General features: G+C 42.3%; 1 protein-coding gene across 1 annotated transcript in view; it reads left to right on the forward strand.

The window, feature by feature from the left end:
* The first annotated feature begins 8,783 nt into the window (after nt 1-8,783).
* The window catches only part of LOC125749495 (brorin-like), a 32,429-nt gene continuing 16,831 nt past the window's right edge, over nt 8,784-24,381 (forward strand). Inside the window, exons 1-2 of the mRNA XM_049026801.1 lie at nt 8,784-9,149; nt 22,899-23,521. Coding sequence (XP_048882758.1) covers nt 22,937-23,521 — 585 coding nt within the window. The 5' untranslated portion in view covers nt 8,784-9,149; nt 22,899-22,936. The remainder of the gene's footprint in view (nt 9,150-22,898; nt 23,522-24,381) is intronic.

A 24,381-nucleotide genomic window follows, 5' to 3' on the forward strand; every position in this document is an offset into this window, starting at 1 on the left:
ATAGCTTAATTGGCCAAAAGCAAATCCTGTGCAACATCACAGTCGAAGGTAAATGAGCTTAATTAAACATGAGTCTGGAAGTAATCAGAATAACCCTAAATTAAGTAGAAATCTTAGCTGAACTGTTCTAAAATAGCCATAAAATTAATATACGTTGGAGTTGAATATGGAGTAATTTAGTTGGATCTGAAGTTTAAATATTTTTTTTAGAAGGACACAAAAAGACCTAAACGCATTCAGTGCCTTCGGCTGCCCAATTGGATTCTGTTGTTGGGTCGGTGGGTGGCTCCTTACATCATTAAGCTGCCTTCTAATCATGTGCAAAGGCATACCGTAGATATTGCCTTATGTGGCCTTGCTACTTCTTCACATTGTTCTCATAGAAATCTGAAGACAACTACTGTACAGGAAAGAGATTTGTAATAGGAAGGAGATTTAACATATGCCAGCTCCATTTGCATACCTGTTACCATGGTCAGTGTAAGCTATGTAATACATGCTTGCTTTGCATGATTGGTTAGGAGTGGGATCCCACACCAATCCAGATAAGTGTGCGCCAATATTCTCTATGCACAGAATTTGACCTCCTTACAAATTGCATTGTTTAATTTTTATTACTGACAAAACTTTCAAATGTATTCTAGTGCAGTGTTTCCCAATCCGGTCCTTGAGGAGCTACAGACAGTCCATGTTTTTGCTCCCTCCCAGCTCCTGGTATGGGTGCCCAAAAATGTGGACTGTCTAGCAGGGAGATTGGAGGGAGTAAAGACATGGCCCCCCGAGGACTGGATTGGGATACACTGTTCAAGTGTATCGCACTTCCTTCCCCTGGAGCTTCTTGTTTTCAGTCAAATGAAAGTTGGCTTCCTCTGCTATCTGTCTGTATATAAACTTATGTGACTAGTGTTTTTAAAAGGCTTATTCACAAATACCTTCACTGTGAAAAGCTGACAGCATTTCTATGTGGGAACCATGCACTAACATTGCAGTCGGTGTTTTGTAAGTCCACAAATGCTGCTATAAGTGTTACTGGTCATGAAGCATGTAGGGTAGGATCTTCTCGTCATTCTCCAGTAAAAACTCTATTTACAATTTAAGCTCTGTAGGCTTTGTGGTTGACAGTACAAACCCAATAGGGTGTCAGAATGTGTTTAGGAGTATAGGAGCAGTGTGACACATGTCCAAATGAGCAGAGTACCAGTGTGATATATGAATACAGAGGCTATGTGGCAAGTGAGCACATGAGTATAGGAGCTATGATCTTACTGCCACAAAAACATGTTATCTATAGCTGGTGACTTTTGACTTTTATTTATGTACCTTCCCATAATATTCCCAGACAATTGTACCAAGGAAAGTGTCTGCATGGTATACATGATATGATATCCAAAGCTTAGTTCTCTCCATTTTGCCAAGTTAAATTGTGAATCAGGGTACCTTAAAAAACTGCAGAGCTGTCAAATGTAGTAAAAGCCCTAAGCCAATCACTGATTGCATTTGAGGGTATCAGCTACTCACAAGTCTTATGTTAACAGTCTCTTAATGCTGATAGAGTCAGTCAGTTATTTACCATTTTCAGAGGCCTATTCTCTAGTCAATTGGTTTTTCAATAAATTCAAATTACTTTTATAGAGCAGATTGCCGCAAAGCTCTTCACCTTCAACAAGGAATGTAAAAGGTGAAACGATATGTATATAACCAATGTTGCCGGATCTAATCTCTGGAGAGGCCTTGTTGTTATGTGCTTCAGCTGGTACTTAACCTGAATATCTCCAGTAAATGTAAAATCTCCGGTGGTATAAATAAGTTTTTATTTGCACACATATCTAGGAGAAATGAGAACCGATGAAACCTGAACAGAATAGACCCGATGACATCTGACAGCAAGATGAATAATGGAGTGAAAATGCTGGCAGACTTGATGCTACGATTGCAGATATATTTCAGGTCACGTTGTCCAGCCACACAAGACAATGGTGTTCTTCAGTCAGGTTGACATTACTGATGCTGATTTTTTTATTGAACCAAAACAGCCATTTATTGGTGAAACAAGAAAAATATCTTGGCACTGTACCAATAAATATTTAAATTTTTCCCGGTTACCATCAGGCATTTGGCCAAGCCAATATTATTTGCAACATGTAAATGTACATATAATGTAACTTAAAGTGTGTGACTGTGTGTTAACTGTCATGCCCTGCTCATCGGCTCCTCCTGTGTGCCACGCCCCCTGCCTACCCACGTGTGTTTCCCGGATTGTACCCAGCTGTGTCCGTTTGCTTTCAATCAGTCTTGTGCATTTAAGTCCTGGTCTCCCCAGTTTTCCTGGTCTGTCATTGATGTTTCCTGATGTTAGTTGGCGTTACATGTCTCCTGCTCCCAGTCTGTTTATTAAACCCCTGATTTACCCCGACTTCTGCCTGTCCGCCTACTTCCTGTCCGTTCGCCTCGCACGATCGCCGCTCTCCCCGCGCCAGATTGTGACATTAACATTGTAGATAAGTGTTGTAAACGTTCAATGTTTAGCATAGCTGCATGTTTTCATTAAGGCGTACCCCATATGTGAGTGATTTGTAAACTTACCTGTCTGTGCTACGGCTGATCATCTGTTAATAAATGTGGAACTTTTGTTCCTTTTTATAAAGACCTTCCTTCTTTTTGTTATTAAATCCATGACCCAGCACACAAATCCTGTTGCAAAACAGAAGATCTAGATTCTTGTATTTGTCAGTGAGAAAAAGGAAAAACAGCAAGTGCATCTCTGTAGTGACTATATTGGTGATGAATGATGGCTACAGGTCAAGTTTTGTCTGCTCTAATTGAGTCAGAAGCTGCAGAATACTGCACTTCTGGTGGGTGGTATAAGGCTCAGCAGGTTAGGCCACTGTGCCTGTGATCGGGAGACCACTGTGCCTGTGATCGGGAGACCACTGTGCCTGTGATCGGGAGACCACTGTGCCTGTGATCGGGAGACCACTGTGTCTGTGATCGGGAGACCACTGGTTTGAATTCTGTCCTTGGCAGCGCAGTCAATTTCCTCAACCAAGCCCCTTAACCTCTTTAAAAATGTAGCTGGATGAATGGTTGACCCTGTGCTCTAAATACAAGCATCCATATCACTTGCATATGTGTGTGTATCTCAGACAGGAGTGCAAGATGGGATACCTAAAATCTGAAGCATTCTGATATACTTGTGCAAATACAGCATCATTTCAACTGATACACACTCGTGAGGCCAAATGATGTACAGCTCTCGGTGACCAATATACCTGTTCTCTTTCTGACTGATTTTGTTATATTCTGTATGGCTACTTCCCATTGTGTTGGTGTGAGCCTCTACATACAAATAACAGGAGTTTGGGAATTTCGAAGGAAGCTTTGAGTAAGCTAGTTGAAAATGTTAAATGAGATTAAATATATTTATTTTGACAAGTGAGTTCCCGAGGAAATTGTCCTGATTTTAGCCTCTGAATTTATTGCGAGGTCTTGTGTGGATGCCTGGCCACCATCCTCACGCCTGTCGGAAGTCATATGAACTGAGCTGTGAACAGAGACGCTGTTCTGTTCGATCCAGAAAGAAGTCTGTGATTAAAAAAAGGAATGGAGTAGCAACATAATTAAAGGCTAAATGGAGCAAATATCGGTTTGTCCCAGATTTATGGTTATATACTCTTTGTAAAAGTGCTTTAAGTTAAAATAATGTGACTTGCTTTATAGAAAATAGTTATAATAATGTGTTGTTATAATAAAATGCTTAATTCATCCTGCAAGCTGAAAAATTAAACATCTTTGATGGTCACCTTCAGTGGTGGGTTAGCATGCATATTCTATCTAGGTCATTTAACCTTCTAGGTAAAATAAAGGTTATCCATTTAAACAGAGAATGAAACTGTACAAAGCAAATAAATAAATAAATAAATATAATATCAACTTATTGATTCCCTTGGGGAAATTTTCTTTATGCTTCCCCCAACTTGATCTCTGAAGGAGAGAAGCAAAATAAAAGTAATTAACCTGATTCTCTAGGAGCCTGGACACCGCAGTGTTAAGCCAAATTACTTCCCAGAAAAAGCTGAACTCAGACTTCCTGTAATTAGTCACTTTTGCAGGTTGTGACAGAACAGTTCTGGGATAGAGAAATGGCTGATCTTAATGTTGCCCAATTATATTCTAGCAGTCTAGACATAACAATCTACTACCTAGATATGTAAATATGGGAAGTATTTGAGGTTCATGTATGTCCATTATGCTCAGTTGTCCTGCACGCTGCCTTTCCTTATTATATTGAGACTACCTGTCCTTAATTATTCAATGCATACATTTATCCTCTTCCTGCCTTTGAACACTTGTGAGATATCGTGTACTTCTTGTCATTACAGTCTCTGCTTTGCTCAACTGCCTCTTCCCTGGCTTGTTTTTAATTTGATTCCGACTCTTGATTTTGTTTAGAATCTTTTTTTGTCTGCCTCACTAGTTTTTGTTTATCGACTCCAGTGTTGGATTATATCTCACATTCTGTCTGTCTGCCTGGTTTCCATCCCTGTTTTCTGGTTTTTAACTACGAGTTTGGCTTATATCTTTAAAGATGTCTTGCTTTGCATTTGGTTTCAGGCTCCTCATCATTACAATGCAGCAGAGCTGTGCACATTTTTATAAAACTTTGTAACTAAAACAAATATGGAAATCTCATTGTCCACTTTTTCTGGTGTTTGAAGGCCCTAGTATTATTGTCTTACTGATGCTTATGAGTATGTTTACAAAGCATTCTTTTCTGGGATCAGGAATTTACAACAAAAATGAAATCTTCATATGATTTGCATAACTGGGTGTAAATTTTCAGTCTCTAGTAAACACACAAACAGTGGACAATGGCATCTGTATATCTCGTACACAACCCGATGCAGAGAGACAGAGACCTATGTGTTATCACACCTTTCCCATTTGAAGTATTGTACGTGTGTGGCGATCTATACAGGTGAGATCTCATTCCTGTCAGAACTCCCAACACAAACAGTGCAGTGTCTCATTAATTTTCTGAGGTGGATTGCTGTGAGCCCTACAGTGGTGTGCCCTTGACTTCATCTCTCTCTTCTGCAGACACAAGTCAGGCAGGACCTGAAAGAGGCGAGAAAATGACCCGACGCTGTCTGTTTTCTGGGTTTTTCCATGAAATTTTTAAAAAGTCAGTTGTGGAGAGAGCATGATTCCAAAGCTAATGTTCTTGTCATTTTAGGCTGCAGTGTCAGGCTGCAAGTATAACAAAACTTCAGTCTTTGTAGATCCAATTGCTCTCCTAGGAGACACACACAAATGTACAGGTAAGGCCAGTGTTTGGGGTTAACCATTTATCTGGCACCCCTGGAGTACTTGGCATTAAGGGCCTTGCTCAAGGACCCAGTAGTAATGTGACTATTGTGGCAACCTTCTAGGAAGTGACATATCTTCCTAACACAAATAGCAATATGCAGTGATTATTCTCACAGCTAAACTACAGTATGAATATTCTACATTGGAGCATGACAGGGGGATGACAGTGTTTAATAAGACCCCATAACCTCATTTTAATAGAATATGAAGTATTTACAATGACCTTGTTCTGAGGATTGTAAAGTTATTTTCACATTTGGCGCATCATGAAACAAATACGTCAAAGGAAATCCCAAACTGTTGAGCAGTTGAAATCCTATATCAGGCAAGAATAGGACAACATTTCACTTTCAAAACTCCATCAACTTGTCTCATCAGTTCCTGAACAATTACAGAATGTTATTAAAAGAAGAGGTGATGCAACACAGTGGTAAACATGCCCCTGTCCCAAATTTTATGAAATGTGTTGCTGGCATCAAATTCAAATTGAGCATATATTTGTCATAAAACAATAACATTTCTCAGTTTCAAAATTTAATATATTGTCTTTGTTTTACTTTTAGTTGAATAGCCGGGGTTAAATTATGGAACAGTTTACAGAAGAATTAAAACAAAGTAAAAACATAAGTCAGTTTAAAAGAAAATACAAAGTACAAATTCTGAATAAATACAGTACAGGCCAAAAGTTTGGACACACCTTCTCATTCAATGTGTTGTCTTTATTTTCATGACCATTGGTAGATTCTCACTGAAGGCATCAAAACTATGAATGAACACATATGGAGTTATGTACTTAACAGAAAAAGGTGACATAACTGAAAACATGTTTTATATGCTAGTTTCTTCAAAATAGCCACCCTTTGCTCTGATTACTGCTTTGCACACTTGCTAAACACCTCTGGGAATTCCTTCAAGACTGTTGGAAAACCATTTCAGGTGACTACCTCTTGAAGCTCATTGAGAGAATGCCAAGAGTGTGCAAAACAGTAATCAGAGCAAAGGGTGGCTATTTGGTGAAATATATGAAAATTAATAGTGGTTGGACAATATTAGTGAAAAGGTAGTATTGCAGTTTATTCAGACAAGTACAACTTGAAATGATGGAAGATATAAAAGTGAAGAAACAAGAAAGACAAACATAGTGGGCAATGCTAACAAAGCAGAGAAAATGCTGATCAAAAGTGCTTGAAGGAAGAGCGTTTAGTGGGAAAAAAAAAACTAGAAAGACTTGGAAAACAATAACGCTCTGAGGAGATACCTGAAGACATCCAGAGGAAGGTAATTTCACAGATGAGGGGGATATGCTAGAGAAGGCTCAATCACCAAGGCTGTAGGGTGTGGACAGAGGAACTCTTTCTTCAAAAGAGAAAGATCATAGACTGCAAATGCAATAGGGCTGAGAAAAGAAGATCAGACTGATAAAGGGGAAGCAAGACCATGTAAACCATGTAAGTGAAGAGATCCAAAATTTTACAGTGAGGAGACTGCCATACAATTGATATGTAAGGAAATAGAGGTAACATTATAAAGGATGGATTTAAAACCAATGAGGTTGAGTTCAATTTTATCGCAGGTGAACTTCAGAAAGTTTCGGGTCTTTCGGGTCGTGACTGCAGATAGGTTTCCGCGTGGGGCATTGGTGGTGATGAATAGATTTAGTACTAGATAAATTTGGGTATTATCAGCATAACAGTGGAAACTGACATCGTCTAACTGTTGCTGAGGGGGAGGATGTATAAGAAAGAATTTCCCATGGTGCTTTATCAACTTCCTGACCTGTCTGTACTTGGATTATGGATTCAGATCACAACATGGGTTTGGTTTTCTTTATCTGTATCTGCCTTATGACCTACTGCGTGTTTTTGGAAAACAACTCAAATGGTAGAGATATGGGAGGTAAACATGGTGTTACTGCAAATGGATCTCATCATCACTGGTGGCTCAGTGGCCAGCACTGTTACCTCACATCACCAAGGTTGGGGGTTCATGTCCCTTCTTCATGTGGAGTGGGTCAGTGCCGAGACTGTTTGGGGGGGGGGGAGGTGCTGCACCTGGGGGGTTGGTATTATTCACATTATCGTTGATGATTGAAAAAGGCACAATCAGGGAGACACTTTCAATAATTCAAGCAAAACAGGCAGATGCTCTGGCACCCCTCACCTTGCCTTGAACATCCCAGATGTGGAGGGACTTTTACACATTCTCCCTGTGTCACAGGGGTGTCTTCCTGCAGTCCACATTCATGAAGTTAGGATTTTGGCACCTCTAAACTTCCTACAGAATGTGCCCTCTGATGGGACAGGATATACCCCAGCCTTGCATCCTGTGTTCCCTGAGGAAGGCTCCCGCAATCCTGACCAAGAAAATGGTTTGAAGATGGATATCTTACGATGTCCTCCATTTCGTTTGAGTCTGCCATATTCTATTTAACTAAATGGTCCAATTCCCAACCGTTTTATCAAATACATTTTTAAACAGTATGTGGTATTTCTTTGCATATACAGAGAGTGAAGTGGAATGTATTTTTTCTGATACAGTTCAATGTATTCATATAAAAGAATAAAGTAATTAAATTTAATGCAAACCATGCATACTTAATGAGTGCTGCTTTTGTGGTTTGGGAATTCAGTCCAGATGTACTGACAGCGATCAGAGGCACGATTACATCTAGAAGGAGCTCTGACAGACATCGGCAACATCCACTTATTCACGTAAGAATTAACAGGTGTGTGTTTGAGACCCACTGAGGGAGTGGACAGGCAGATGCTAGCCTAAGACAGGTAGACACAGGGGACAGAGGCTGTAGGTATAAAAGACCATGCAGGCAAGAAGGACTTTTAATTAAGAACCACTCTTTAGATAAAGCCACGGCGCACTATTATTTGTGTGATATATCCATATTAATATGACCATTTTGTAACAAAACTGAAAAGGTGAGCATAGTATGAAACTGGAAAAAACACATCTTCTCTCTAAGTAATAGTATATTATTATTAGGATTACATGTTAGTTTTTGTGCATAATATGTGAAAATTTGACTGTGAATCGATACGGTACAAAAATGATTTGACGACTGATCACGGGACGCCATTACAATCGAAAACCTAAGATATACATGTAAATGTCATTAAAATCTCCAAAATTTCTTGTTTCCCAACAAACGTTTGATTTTATTATTCACCTAAAGCCAACATTCATTTGGAATATTTCACAATAATAGTATTTGCAACTATATACCTTATTCCAGATGTAGGATTGGTTCGTACAATCACGAGTTCACTCTGCTCGTTTCTGACTAAACCAATGAAGTATGTCATTAAGTATTTAAATTACTGTTAATTACCATATTGTACCAGCTAGGGTTTGAAAATAACACATTATTTGTAAAATAATATTACCTAGAATGTGTGCCTGCGTTTGTTATGCGTAATATATCTGTGTTTGCCTGTGTCATTTCCTAAACTGTCGAAGGCTGGGATTTATGGTGCTCGCTGCTTGCAACAGCAAATGACAGATACTCTTGGGGAGGGGGGATGCTCCATGAAACGGCTTAGCTTGTCTCCTCAAAGAGAGCCGAGCCTCCTCCTCCTGCCGATGCGAACCAGACTTGCACTGAATCGACCCTCCTCCTACATACGTTAAACAGGCTTGCAGATGCAGGCGTGTGCGGGATACGCGCGGGGAATCGCGAGCGTGTCTCGCCTGGAGTTTGTCCGGAACGCGCTCGGCAGCTTGTGCTTTTAAACTGGAAGCCAACTGACGGAGCGGGGCGACGGACTGCGGTAAGCGGAGCCTTTCTGCTTTTCATCAAATTCCTTATTTATTTGTAAATAGATACTTGGCAATGGCATATATCACACCAACATCTGGTTATTCACCGATATTTCGTACAACTTCAACATTGGCGGCGTCAATCTTGCTTAATAGGAAATAATTATTACGTTCTAAGCTGTTCATTAGTCTAAACGGTTAATGACATGGTTTGTTTTTCTTAGTCTTCATATAGTGATAAAAGCAATATAAAAGTTATTAGAACGGGTCGACCTCGGCTCATATTGTTAATATATTTTTATATACCTAGCCAGTTTTCACCCGGGCGATAAGTAATCACTTGACAGAGGGTATTTTTTCCAAACTTTACAACGATAAAACCCAGCCTTGCTTCGTATGATAAGCGGTGCGCGGTAATACTCCGTCAGACAATCTTCATGTGTGAAGCTTATTCTGCTATCATTTCTTATGCATGGCACGTCGCGACCCACAGGTGCGAAAACAAACCTTACAAAGTGACACTAAAGCCATATCAGGAGCCCAGAAAACGGCGACGAACCGCAGCCAGCTTGTCGGGACGCCTAAGTTGTTCCCGTCGTGGTTCTAAAGCCGTGCCATCCGCGGTTCAGTGGCCATGAAATTCCTGCAGTGCACCGGAGCTTTTAAGTGCAGTACATGTTTGTCTAAGTAAAAGAACAGCGAACGGGAGACCTGCCCAGCCATCTATATTTGGATCGCTCATTTTAGTGATCAGTGCACTGCCGAAGACAAAAGAGACTATGGGATTGAGTGGGGTCTGTTCATAGTGTATGAGTTAGTTATAAAAGTCCTGATCGGTAACCCAGCATGTGGCAGCATCACCAGAGAGAGGTGGAGTAGCCAAGTAAACGTCCAGGAATAGCAGGTGATCACACTGGCCCTAATTGCTTGGATTTTCATAGGACTTTAGCACAACATGCCTTACCTCAACAAAGAACTGGAAGATTCCCTGGGAACAGTACTTAAATATGTAATTGTGATATGTAAGGTTAAACTGGAAACTTTCTATAGTTCACCATTGGATTAACTCACTTTTCAAATGGTAAATGGACTGCATTTATATAGCGTTTTTCTATTCCTACGAGCACTCAAAGCGCTTTACATTTCATGCCTCACATTCACCCATCCACACGCACATTCATACACCGGTGGCGGAGGCTGCCATGCAAGGTGCCAACCTGCTCACTAGGAGCAATTTGGGGTTCAATGTCTTGCTCAAAGGCACTTTGATGGAGTCAGGAGGAACCAGGGCTCGAACCGGCAACCCTCCAGTTGCCGAACGATAGCACTACCTCCTGTGCCACCATCTTTTCAACAGTTAAACGTATAGCTGCACAGGAGTAGTACAGACATTTAACATTGATTTCTTGTTATGCTGGCAAGTCATAGCATATTTAGGATTCTCAGATATCTCCGCTCACCATAGTCAGTCATATTTTTATATTTATTATAGAACCTGCAACCCTAACTAGGATAAGCAGTTAGAAGAATGATGGATTTACTTTAATTCTTATCAAATTTTGGTTTCTGGCTGTCACATCCAGCCCAGAATGCATTTCATTAGTTATCTGCTACAGATCTGGTTGTTCCCCATGGCTACATCCACCTAAAGAGCATTTTAATGCATAATCACTTACACTTACAATCAGTTTTTTTTAAGCATGTGCTAGTCGGTCTCCTTGCTCAGACTTGTGATTTTATTCTTTTCTATTTGGCCTTGGTGAGCTTGTCTCTTGCTTTGGTTTTCTGAATCTGTTTCTGATTTCTCAGCCAGAGGTGGAAAATTCAAATCCAGAAAGTGAAAATCCAGACCAAGATTTTGTTTCAACCAATGAGCTGAGTACTCTGTGACTGTGACCCTTTATGCTCTACTGGTTGGTTGAAACAAAATACTGGTCTGGATTTTTTCTTTCTGGGCATAAACTATCCACCCATGCTCAGTTTTCTAGTTCTCTTTGGTTTTGCCATTTGGATTTGTTGAGGTTCTGACGTTTGGTTTATTTTTAGGTTTTGCTATGTGTCTAAGCTCAATTTCCTGATCTTGAACAGTTTTCTGAACTTGAATAACCCTGTCTTCTGCCTAACTCATCTGTACTCAGAACTTCATCCACCTTGGTTGTGTGGTTTGTAGTCAGCAGTCAAAATCCTGTCAGCAGTAGGTACTTGGAGGCTCACCTGCTGAAGCAGGAAGGACTGACATGCAAAAAGCCTGGCCGCAGGGCTAGGGCAATGTCCAAGAAAAATGCAGTGTTTTAAATAAATCATATTGGGATAAACAATAATATTGAAATCACCTGCTCACATACACATACACACCCAGAACCAAGTGGGGCAGTTTTTTAGCCAAGAAAAAAAAACGAAAAGAAAAGCTGGAGTTAAAACTTGCTGACTGGGAGGAAGGGGAGGGGCGCTAATTAGAAAAGCTCATTCTTGACTTTTAGTCTCTGTGGAAAAATAGAAAATGATCGATCAGCAGTGCGAATTTAAGTATGATTTGAAAACAGGACATCTAAAACTATCTGGAGGAGTGTTTCAGTTATTATACCACGTACCACATCGGAAAGTATTACGCCCTGTGTACCACCATTACGTCGTTATACTTGATTGTAAAGGATAAAATACTGGGTAAGAGCTTCTGTTATATTCACTGCACAAGGGTTAATCTTAATTCTACAATGGTAATAAAAAAAAAATGCATTGCTTAAACATAAATATCAAAAGTACCGATCACTTTAATCAGTAGGTTAATGTGAATAACATACTAATACATATTAATACTTAATATGTTAAATACATAAGTCAAGATAGTAAGAGGGTCAGCATGGTGGTGCAGTGGTTAGCACTGTTGCCTCACACCTCTGGGACCTGGGTTCGAGTCTCCGCCTGGGTCACATGTGTGCGGAGTTTGCATGTTCTCCCCATGTTGTCGTGGGGTTTCCTCCGGGTACTCCGGTTTCCCCCCAAAGTCCAAAAACATGCTGAGGCTAATTGGAGTCACTAAATTGCCTGTAGGTGTGCATGTGTGAATGAATGGTGTGTGAGTGTGCCCTGCGATGGGCTGGCCCCCCATCCTGGGTTGTTCCTGGTCTCGTGCCCATTGCTTCCAGGATAGGCTCCAGACCCCCTGCGACCCAGTAGGACAAGCGGTTTGGAAAATGGATGGAAGATTTTTAGAGTTTTTTTGAAAAGACATTTCTGAATTGCCCTCAGGCGGTCTGAGAGTATTGTTAATTTCTCCAGAACAGCAGTATCCAGTTGTAACATATACAGGGTACAGTATAACAGATTGGGTCTGTCACCTCACCACTAGCTGTCTGTTCTTGTCTGCTGTATACGTAGCTTGAAATAGTTTACAAGACACCATGTAACCAGATGGAGATGCATTTGAACATTAAGCAGTACATTTGTATGGATATGTTATTGTGGGAGGATTTGAAATCTTGGAAAGTAATATTTCATCTGGAACTAAACAGGGGCAGTGCAGCACAGCCTGACAAATTTCTCTCTCTCAGCCTGTGAAGCTGAGTTTATTTTTTAAATCAAGCCCATCCTGGTATTGGTATCTATCCAATTTTAGATGCTTAAATAAATTAAACTTGAAACAATTGAGGAGGTTGACATAAGGATTATTTAATTTGTTTTCAAAATAAAATCAATATTACTGAACTTTGCTCTTTGACGCATATGTTGTAGTTCTCAATTTTAGATACTTGCTCAATTAAAAAACAACAGCCCTCAATGTCCACAGGCCATATTTGAAACATTTTTTTGTGGAAATCCATCTATGGATAAGTGGCCTTTCCACATCAGTGGTATCCACTGTAGAGAATGATATTGAAGGTTTTTATTTTTTTGTCGTCACCCTTCCCTTCGCTGCAGTTAAAGTGTTTCTTCAGTTATGGTGTCAATTCAGACACTTATCTCATCACAAGAATTCAAAATGTATTTGACAGATCTTTTTAAAACTGCAGACACATATGGATGAATTTCACATTTTTAGACCAATAACATGAAAAACGAATCAACACTACAAAGTAGAAGTAAATGGAAGGATGACTAGAGAAGACACTTGACCTTGAATTATATAGATGGTCATCTGGGGCCTACTTAATTTTGAGACAAACTACTCCAATATTAAAGTATTTAGTGGCGGAACATGAAAGAACAGGCACAGACGCAGATCTAATGAACCTGATTACATTGAGAAAAATCACACAAGGTTGATCTTATAATAAAGATTTTTTAGAGCAGTGTGGAGAGTTTTAAGGGGGCTCGAGATTAGGGGTTGAAGGGTATGGGAGAAGTAGGGATTAGATGGGGGGTGACAGGGTCGTCTGGGGGAATACATCGTTGTTGTTTCTACAGCATCTTGTTTCATGACTTATGTAGGCATAATATACTTATGTAGGCATTTTCCAGTGGAGCATTTAAGATGAAATAACTTTTACTTAATACTGTGCAGTTTTAAGCTATGTACATACATATCCCTGATGATTTTTTTTCCAAGTGTTCATATTATAAACTAGTTTGTTACATCTGTTTTTTATATTTATCATATTCCCTAGTTACTGCTGCTTAAACAATTTTATTTTGTTATAAGGAATTTTGATAATTAAACAGAAGTAAAACTTTCACAGTGGCACTATTAGTTCGATTCATGGCAGCTTTTTGTGAGGAAGTTTCATGTTTTCTCTGCATTTGTCCTGGTTTCCTCCCACAGTTTGGAAAATTTCAGTCAGGTGAATTGTTGTCTATTTTGCCGTGTCGTGTGGTTGTGAGTCTCTGCCCTGCGATGGACTTGTATTATATCGTGCTTGTCCCTTGCCTCATGCCCTGCCCTTCCTGGTGTAGGATTCAGGCTTATTGCAGGATTGTGATTTAGGCTGTAATATGACGATATTTCATGACAATGGAAAAATGTGTGTCATTTCATATTATGCTCTATTGTTTATGTTGTTGGGTTGCAAATCGCATTCTTTTAAGTCGCGCACGTTTTCAGTTATTTGGACAATGGGCGTGTCTACTAGATCCATACCACCTGCCTGATTTGTGCCTTTTTGAGCACATGTACACTGCATTTCCTTTTCTGACATGGTCCAATCCGTTTATCCTGGTGTTTTACAGCAGTCCATATTTACAACAGTATTTACAGCAGTCCATATTTATTGCTTGATTGTTTATTGGTTTGTTATTGGTTTTAATGATTCCACTGACTAAAAAAATGTGTTTTGTTTTGCATGTTGTCTTAAATGTTATTTAAGTGGTATTTTGGTATACTTATAGCTTTGGTTCACTCTGAACTAAAATAAAAATAACATACATTTCTCTAGTTGTTTGTCCTATAGGCAGGGACATGTATGGTCACCCCACTGTGACCTGGGCACCTAATGAGACCCATAAACAGGTACCATACTGAATGTTTATAAAACTGAAAGATAGAACACCACGAAATCAAAATCAGAATATCTGATTGAATACCCCCTTTTGGGCTTGTGGAGATCACACACAACAGTCCATAAAATGAACCTTATATTGTCAAAATAAATATTTATACATTTTTACATTCAGATTTTATATTTTGGTACATGCTTTATTGAACATTTGCACAAAAATTCTAAGTAAAAGGAGAAAAATAATCAAATATGAGTAAGTACTTTTTATTTATCCATACATTATCAGAACTGCTTACCCTATTCAGTGGTGTGGGGGATCCAGAGCCTATCCTGAAGGCTATGAGCACAAGGCAGGGAATAGCTCAGGGTGGGACACCAGTCCTGTCACAGGACGAGGTGAGCGATCGCGAGCAGAGCGGCGATCGTGCGGGTAAGGAGCAGGCAGGCAAGCGGGATATGGGGAAAACGGGGTTTTAATCAGGATATCCGGGGCAGGGAACACTGGACGGCAACAGACATCGGGAAACATCAATGACAGACAAGGCAAACAGGTAAGACCAGGACTTAAATACACAAGACTGATTGAAAGCAAACGGACACAGCTGGGTACAATCCGGGAAACACACGTGGGTAATCAGGGGGCGTGGCACACACGAGGAGCGGACGAGCCGGGCATGACAGAACCCCCCCCCAAAGGCGCGCTACTCCGGGCGCGCCAAGGAAGGGGGCGACGGACGGGACGAGGCAAAACAGGACCTGAAAAACAAGAACAGAATCAACGCAGGACAGGGAACAGGACCGAGGCACAAAACAGAGCGAGGGACAAGACAAAAGACAAAACCTGACAGAGGGTCGGGAAGGCAGACAGGCAAACCAGGAAGGGAGACACAGAAGGAACGGGCGGAACAAAGGGGCCAGGAGTGCAAGGCGGGTACACCGGGGCACAAGGAACAGAGACGGGCGGAACGAAAGGGCGAGCAGAAAACAGGGGCAGAGACAGGCGGGACAAAGGCAGGGGCGTAGGGAGACAAGGAGGGGGAACTAGGGGAAGCCCGAGGGAGACCCAGCGGGCGACGGGAGGTAGCCGGAGGGGCCGCAGGCGGTCGGGAGGCCGGAGCAGGAGGGGACCGTGGAGGGGCCGAGGAGACAGGGCGAGGGACCCGCGGAGGGGCCAGGGAGGGAGCAGGAGGGAGCACCGGGGAAGGGGACGAGGGAGCTGGAAGGGGCCAGGGCGAAGGTAAGGTGAGGGGGGGAGCCGCCGCAGGCGGCGACGTCCTCCTACGGGCCGAAGGTGGGGGCCCCGCAGGCGACAGACCAGGCACCGGAGGGGGGAGCGAGGCAGGGCGACGAGGCATCGGAGGGGGACCTGCAGGCGACAGCCGACCCGGAGGGCCAGGACCCGCAGGCGCCAACCGAGCCCCAGCGCAGGCGAGGCAGGGCGAGCCAGGGGGCAGGGCGGGCGGGACGCCAGCCCTGCGTCTGTGTCCCCTCCCTTTACGGGACACAGACATGATGACCCCAGGTCGGGGTCGAGTTCGCCGGGGCGAGGGAGAAAAAGTCACTGGGGGAGAAGGGACAGGAGCTGGAGCTGCTGCAGGCGGAGGGGGCGCCTCTGGAGCTGCTGCAGGCGGAGGGGGCGCCTCTGGAGCTGCTGCAGGCGGAGGGGGCGCCTCTGGAGCTGCTGCAGGCGGAGGGGGCGCCTTTGGAGCTGCTGCAGCAGGGCGGTCAGGGACAGGAGCGCGGTCAGGGACAGGAGCTGGCTGCAGTAGGGGCGCCTGCCCGGGAGCTGCAGCAGGCGGCTGCAGAGGGGGCGCCTGCCCGGGAGCTGCAGCAGGCGGCTGCAGAGGGGGCGCCTGCCCGGGAGCTGCAGCAGGCGGCTGCAGAGGGGGCGCCTTTGCAGGAACTGGAGTGTGGTCAGGAACTGGAGCGCGGTCAGGAACTGGAGGCAGTGGGGGCGCCTGCCCGGAAGCTGCAGGCTGCTGCAGTGGGGGCGCCTGCCCGGAAGCTGCAGGCTGCTGCAGTGGGGGCGCCTGCCCTGGAGCTGCAGGCTGCTGCAGTGGGGGCGCCTGCCCTGGAGCTGCAGGCTGCTGCAGTGGGGGCGCCTGCCCTGGAGCTGCAGGCTGCTGCAGTGGGGGCTGCGCAGGCGATAGCTGCGCAGGTGGCTGCGAAGGCGGCTGCAGTGGGGGCACCTGCCCGGGTGCTGCAGGCGTTCTCCGGAGTTGGATTAGCCTCCGGAGGTCCTCAGCCATTCTCTCCAGGTCGGAATACGGGGAGTCTGGAGAGAAGGCGGCGAAGTCCTGCCCCAGCTGTGCAGCAAGCCTTTCCCCCTCCGGGGGGCCCTGTGGGGCCGGTTCTCCCATCACCCTCCAATACAGTCCCTGGAGGGTGAAGTACCTGTCAGCGAGGGCCGCGGGCGAAACGGGCGTGGCCCCTTTAAGAGGGCGGGGAACCCGCGGGATGGCGTCCCTCACTGCTCTGGCCCCCCCATTGGCCAGCCGCTCGGGCCGGTTATCGCACTGCTTGGGGGGCGGTAGCTGTTCCGCAGGGAGGGGCTCTGGGTCCGGGAAGACGAAGGGCTCGTCCTCTTCATCCTCGCTCGGAGCCCAGAGCCTTGCCAGGGAGCAGGGTCCCAGACCGTACGGTCCCAGGTCGGGACCCAGGACGAGCTCCTCCTCCTGAGGGAGCCAGGGGCTGGAGAGCGAGCAGGCGCCCAGACTGATCGGCTCTTCTGGGAGCTTCTTCCTCCTTCTCCGCTTCTTCTTTTGGTCCGTCATTCTGTCACAGGACGAGGTGAGCGATCGCGAGCAGAGCGGCAATCGTGCGGGTAAGGAGCAGGCAGGCAAGCGGGATACGGGGAAAACGGGGTTTTAATCAGGATATCCGGGGCAGGGAACACTGGACGGCAACAGACATCGGGAAACATCAATGACAGACAAGGCAAACAGGTAAGACCAGGACTTAAATACACAAGACTGATTGAAAGCAAACGGACACAGCTGGGTACAATCCGGGAAACACACGTGGGTAATCAGGGGGCGTGGCACACACGAGGAGCGGACGAGCCGGGCATGACAAGTCCATTGCAGGGTCTTAATTATAATTTTAATTATAATAATTTCCTTTAGTTTCTTCTCTAATGTTTCTTACCAATCATTGCTGTTTGTTGCTGTAACCTCGTCTAGGATAAGCAGATGGATGGATGGATTACAGACTGTCTAGCATGCATTGTGTAGCACACATTTGCTATTTTAACATGAACACTGCACAACAAGAATAGTATGTACACTCCATTGCCACTTTATTCAGAATAGCTAGCTAGTACTGGATAGGACCCACTTTTCCCTCCTTAACCTTTAAAGGTAGATGAGTTATGTTTTCCGACAAGCCATTATGCACACTAATTGTGTTATTTGTAAACAGTGTACCAAACTTGATTGGTCTGAGAATAAATCCCTGTTTGACTTGACTTGTTTGCATTCACATACTGAAGTACTACACTACCACTACTGATAGTGTACCAAAATGGTGGTGCCAGGTGATTGTGCAATACTATTGCAACCCTCCTTTAGGCAAGAGAGAAATTAATGCTCCTTATATGATAAAACTGATATAAGAAATTCTGCTAAAATATTTTAAAAGTCATGGGTTTAATGAAAGAATAAATTTATTAGGTCGATCTTGGGATATTAGGAAATGAAATTGAATCGACAAACCCAGGATCACGATCATAAAATCGCTATTTTTCCCCCCACTGCTAATATAAATACAAAATAGAATTCTGTTCAAATTTTTGAGCAAATCTTTTAATCCAAAATACTAAAAATTACTACTATTCACAATAAATCTCCAGTTAGTTTTAGTGTAATGATCTATTGCTAGCTTATAGTTTCTGAAAAAGAATACAGATTGAAGTCATTATTTACTTTTAATTTACTTTGTTAGTAACCAGAAAAAATATTTGATATGAAGGTTCAAGTTTCCAAGTATGTTGAAAATCCCTGTCCAAAAAACATTTCTGATACTAGGGCTGAGATAATAGTAGTTTTTAAGGTAGTTTACATTTATCTTAACATTGGTGCAACATACAAAAATGAAAGACCAGTGTTGTAGCAATATTAGTAAAAATAAGAATGTTATGTTTGGTGATTTACTTTTTTGTGTGTGATTTTAGTGGACGAGGGTAAGTGATGTAAATTTTGTCATGAAGGGCTGGCAGCGGACAACTGCGGGCTGTGCGTATGTAGTCCAGATCTCTAGTAGAAACTATGCATGTTTGTGTGCACCGAATGCACATGTGCAAGATAAGTAGTTCCAATAGGTGGCAGCACTGACTTTCACAGATCAGTGATCAACGACGAAAGAGTAGAGGAAGATTATCAGAATAGCTGTTGTTGTTGTTATTGTAGTAGCTAAGGTGAACAGTTGTATGACAAGGGTCAGAGGTACCCGCATAGGTCATTTTTCATACTTTCCAGACATTATGCCGAGGTATACGGTATTTTAAAAAGCAAAACTATTCCGACATTCCGGGGTGGGGGGGGAAAGGAGCGGGGTCCTGGCTTTGACTAATAACTGTTCATAAAAGTTTACACTGGTTGTATTTGTGTTTGTTGCAATGCATCTGCCCTCTCCTCTGATATTTCTCTAGTGAAATATCAGTGCTTTATGCATACACCAACTGCGACCACTCACATCCACAGCCAAATGTAGTATGAACACAATCTGCTGTGCGCATGACCCTCCACAGCCCAAAAATACACGTGGAAAAGTTAAGTATTTACAGTATTTAGATGCTGCATAAGGCCACACATTTTGCCCAGTATGTTTTCACTGTCTCTCTCTCTCTCACACACATAATTTGCTGATAAGATTTAATTTAAAAAAATTATGCAGCAACCTTGATTTACAGTACTGTACAGTAAAATTTCCACAGCAGGGCCATTTGCTGCCAGCAGTTAGATTGTGGAATTTCACTTCTCATAAAACTCTGGAACTAATTCCTGAACTTTAATTAGTGTAACTGTCTTTCTGTTGCTGGTGCAGTGTTCCTTTCTCAGCTTGTAGTCTCATTTGCTGATTAAAATATTCTCTACAGTAGCTTTTGTGTGGCATTTAAGTGGGTACCTTAAGTCCCAACAGCAGGACCACTGTGCCAGTGGTAATATAGTGAATAGCCCTTTAGAAGAGAGAGGTAGCGGTAAGGGGCATGCGCTGATTACAGTGCATTGCTGCACCCGCCACACTACCTTGAGGATGAGAACCTGAACCCCACCCATGTAGTGGGCAATACCTCAGCACCACACTAGTCCAAATGGAACCTAAAAGGTAGGGGGTGGTGAGTGTTTTTTCCCCCAATGGCTGGAGTACCAATCTTGCCACCAACCTGCCATCATTGCTGTTTGTTGCTGTAACCTCGTCTAGGATACGCAGATGGATGGATGGATTACAGACTGTCTAGCATGCATTTTGTAGCACGCATTTGCTATTTTAATATAAACACTGCACAACACGAATAGTATGTACACTCCATTGCCACTTTATTCAGAATAGCTAGCTAGTACTGGATAGGACCCACTTTCCCTCCATAACTTTCAAAGGTAGATGAGTTATGTTTTAGGACAAACCATTATGCACACTACTGCTGTACTGAGCTGGCCTTCCTTTTAGCTTTAATCTAGCTAGTCTCCACTGACCTCTCTCATCAGCAAGGTGTTTCTGGTCACATAAATGCTATTGTCTGGATGTTTTTTGTTCATAATACCATGCTTTGTAGACCGTGTATGTGAAAATCCTAGGAGAGTGGCTGTTTCTCCGACCCTGCATCCACCACATATGATGCCAACAACCACACCGCATTCATAATCGCTTCGATGAGGCAAATTAGCTGTTCTAATGCCAAAAGTTGAACAAATACGTGAACTCCTTCACCCTGTCTGTGAGCCATATGTGTTCAATTGCAGCCACTTTAGGAGGAGGAGGCTGTTTGCATTAGCAAGCAGGTGTTCTTAAACTGGCTACCGTATGATGGAATTGAAATAGAAATGAGAGCATACAATGTATTCATTCAGTTTACAAGCCATTTCTTGGCCTTGAAATGTATTTGTAAAAAAGGTGATTAAATCTGACTTTGATGGTATATGAAATTTTAATCATTTTAAATAATTAAACATAGCATACTTTCCTTGTGTGGGTAACACTGTGCCTCTGTGGGTAGCCATATATGTCTCATGGTCTCATAGCTAGTCTCTAAATTGCCCTGTGATGAACATCTCATCCAGGGTGTTTCTCTACATTTGATCACATCACCATGAACCGGCATACATTGTGCAAAATTTGTACAGAGCAGTATAGCTTGTCAGCCGGGGGGTGGGGTGTTGATCGGTGAACCAGATTTAATGTTTAGCTGTTTCTCTCTCTTTGCAATCAGGATGCACAAATGTCCGAGGTCGTGTTTAAAAAAAAGAGGTGTGACATGAAAATACATAGTTTAATTTTAGAAATGAATCCCCTCTCCGCCAAATCCCCAGTGTTCCATGGCTCAATGAAATACTGACCACAGCCCAGGACCAGTACATGAATGATATATTTTGCTTGTTATTTTATTGTCTTCATTTGTTAAAATTTAGTCTTTACAGTCAGTATGGACAGCATACACCTGAGTAGTATATTTTCCACAGACAGATCTTTTGTGCAAGGGTCCAGTTTTTGTATATTGTGCTTATTGTTGGATCTTGACATGTTTGATGTCACTGCTTAAGATTTTTCTATGGTAGAGCTTGTCTGACAACTATAAAAAGAGCTTCCTGTATAAGGTGTCTTGCTAAAGAATCCGTGGAGTCGTTCTTGCCAGTTCCATTTGCATTTTAAAACACATACACCTGCCACTATGCTTCAGTATTTGGGGTGAATAAAATACATGATTCATGTTTTCTCTGGTCTTTAGTGTGTATAATTGGTGTTTATGGTTCCAAACAGGCTGGCTATTTTGTTTTGTTTCTTGGCCAAATTCAGAGGAACTGAGAAATTACAGTTGAAACGCCAGTCTGTTTCTGTTACTACTAAATAAATATTGAAATGTTTCATTCAAAGTACAATCCAGCACAAGCGGCATTTAATAAAATATGCATCCTTTTAAAAACTGCTTTTTGAACTCAACTTTTGGCCCAAATTTTTTTTTTCTTCCTTGGGTCAGAACATAGGGTCTCACTCTTCAATTTGTTCTTGGTCCTTTGGTCTTAAGATGGTTCTAAGGAAAGTCTATTTCAGATTCAAAATGTGTTCTTAAACTGCAGAATTGTTCACAAATGTGTTCTTGTAATGATGAATTCCATTGTCCTCTTAAATTGAAAGCATATGCCAGATGTTCTTAATTAGCATATGTAAATGACCTGCTAGTCCCCATAAAAGGGCATGACACTGCAGGGCTGTGTGCACACACAGAAATTACAGACGAAAATGCAGAAGAAAAGCTGATAGAGTAGTCAAGAATGCCCAAATGAAAATCTAAAGACTGTGGAGCACCAGATTCTATACATAAGAAAAGCTTCTGGAAGTGAACAGCAAACGATCGGTCATATGGCATAGTGTCAGTAGTGGATATAAAACAACAAAACAAAAGATGCATTGGATGCTAGTACTCATTCAGTAATAGTTATGAAATGTTATTATAATTTAATGAATATTTAAATCAATTTCTATTAAATTATTATTTAGAAATACAGTAACCCCTTCATATTCACGAGGGTTAGGGATGAAAGATCCTCATGTATGTGAAAATTCGTGAATGATACTTGGGCCCCCCTAACCTCAACCCATAACAGTCTGCTAGCCTGACTGATAACCTGAAAATTCAATAACATTTAATTTTCTAGACAACCCTAGCATAACATTTTCTAGACAACCTGTACTGTACTGTACACTTTGCATGTCAAATTGCTTTGTCATTCTTTGTCTAGACCTTTTCATATAATACAAAAAGTCACTACTGTACGCACTGGGAGCATACAGTATTAAAAATACAGATTAACCACACCTTGTACCTAAGCAAAGTCATTTAACATTAAAGATATAATATGACCTTACACTAAAAATATTATGTATCAGTAATATTTACATATTATGATTTTATGTTATCCGAATCATTTTCAGTATTGTTTTTGGCTTGCGCGTTGTCTACGAGTTTCTGTGATTTTTTAGCTTAAAAAATATTCCTGTTTAATTGTTTCATTTCTTTCTGTAGTTTCTGACCAGTTTGACCAGAATCCTGTCTGTGGTGGTTTATCATGATCTCCCACATGTTTTCTAATGTTCTGTCTGCTTGCTTTGCAGGTGCAAGAGAAATCGTAATGTGAGTTCTGTTATGTGAGATGGGGTGTTCCTCCCCTTGTGGGTGGAGGTGGGCTGTGCTGCATCCTCTCAAGATCATGCCGGTTTTTGTGCCATGGCTTCTCCTACTGGCATACAGCCCAATGCTCACAGTACTCTGCTATCCCACAGTCCCCTTGCCCCTGGCGCAGGACAGAGCAGTTAGGCATACATCCAAGGGGGGACTGAGTCTGGCTGTCCGGCAGCACCTGGAGCAGCTCAGCCAAGAAGAGAGCAGAGGGGCCAACTGGACAGCCATTGATATGACTGACTTCTTGGAGCAGAAGGATGAAGGCACTACCAGTGAGGCCAACTTGGATGAATATGCATACCCAGACTACCGGGGAAAGGGGTGTGTAGATGAGACCGGCTTTGTCTTCGCTATTGGGGAGAAGTTCACACCAGGCCCATCCACTTGCCCATGCTTGTGTACAGAGGAGGGGCCATTGTGCTCCAAACCTGACTGTCCCAAAGTGCATCCTCGCTGTCTCCGCATTGACACCAGCCAGTGCTGCCCCCAGTGTAAAGAGAAGAAGAACTACTGCGAGTTCCGTGGAAAGATTTACATGGCCCTGGAAGAGTTCAAGGTTAGGCCATTAACATGATGGTGTTATTTTTATGGATATCATTCTTTGTGTTAATTCGCAAAGTGTCTTGCTGATGTGTACTCTTACACACAATCTATATATGTTTTTGCTTGTTAGCTGTAACTAGGATTTTCTTTTATTCCTCAAGACCTCGGTGATGCATCATTTGTTTAGATTTTTTTCATTTTCCATTTGTATTATCCATATTCCAAACCTTTTTCCCCCCTTTAAAAATAGATTTTTACGCATGATAATATGAGGATTCCAAAGTAATTATGTTAGAATTTCACAATGTAAGGAACAAATCAGTGCTGATGTTACTAAATAACAGTACTTTATGATTTTATGATTACCTCTTATCCTGAGTGAAATGATACAATAGCAACATTTTTCGTGTTAATAATCTGAGTAGACTTTGATGAAACCTAGGTTTGAGTTAATTGTGGCTCATTAAGATTTTCTGTCTTTTTACGCTACCCAAGTCTGGTTTTTGCAGCCTGCTGAAATCTGTTAGGCAACAAAGACTGAAAAATATATAATGGCAAGAGTTTATCCATTCTACCAGGTCAATGTATGGTACATCAGTGCACACCAGAAGCTATAACATAAGCCATAAGCTTGTGCAAGTACAACCTTTTGCTTTTGTTATGATTTGTCATTTTGGTTTCACTTCAGGCCTCTGCTGAATGCATAGGCCTATACACCTAACGGATTCAAAGCAGCTTGTAAGGCATGTACAGTAGATTATTTTCTCTCCAGTTTCCTGGGCATCTTTTGTGAATATTTGCAATATGCTTTTGTGTAGGATTGTCATATTTATTGCTAAATTTCTTCTTTAATCAAAGAAATATATTTACATG

Source organism: Brienomyrus brachyistius, chromosome 9 (genome assembly GCF_023856365.1).
Source record: "Brienomyrus brachyistius isolate T26 chromosome 9, BBRACH_0.4, whole genome shotgun sequence".
Lineage (NCBI taxonomy): Eukaryota > Metazoa > Chordata > Actinopteri > Osteoglossiformes > Mormyridae > Brienomyrus > Brienomyrus brachyistius.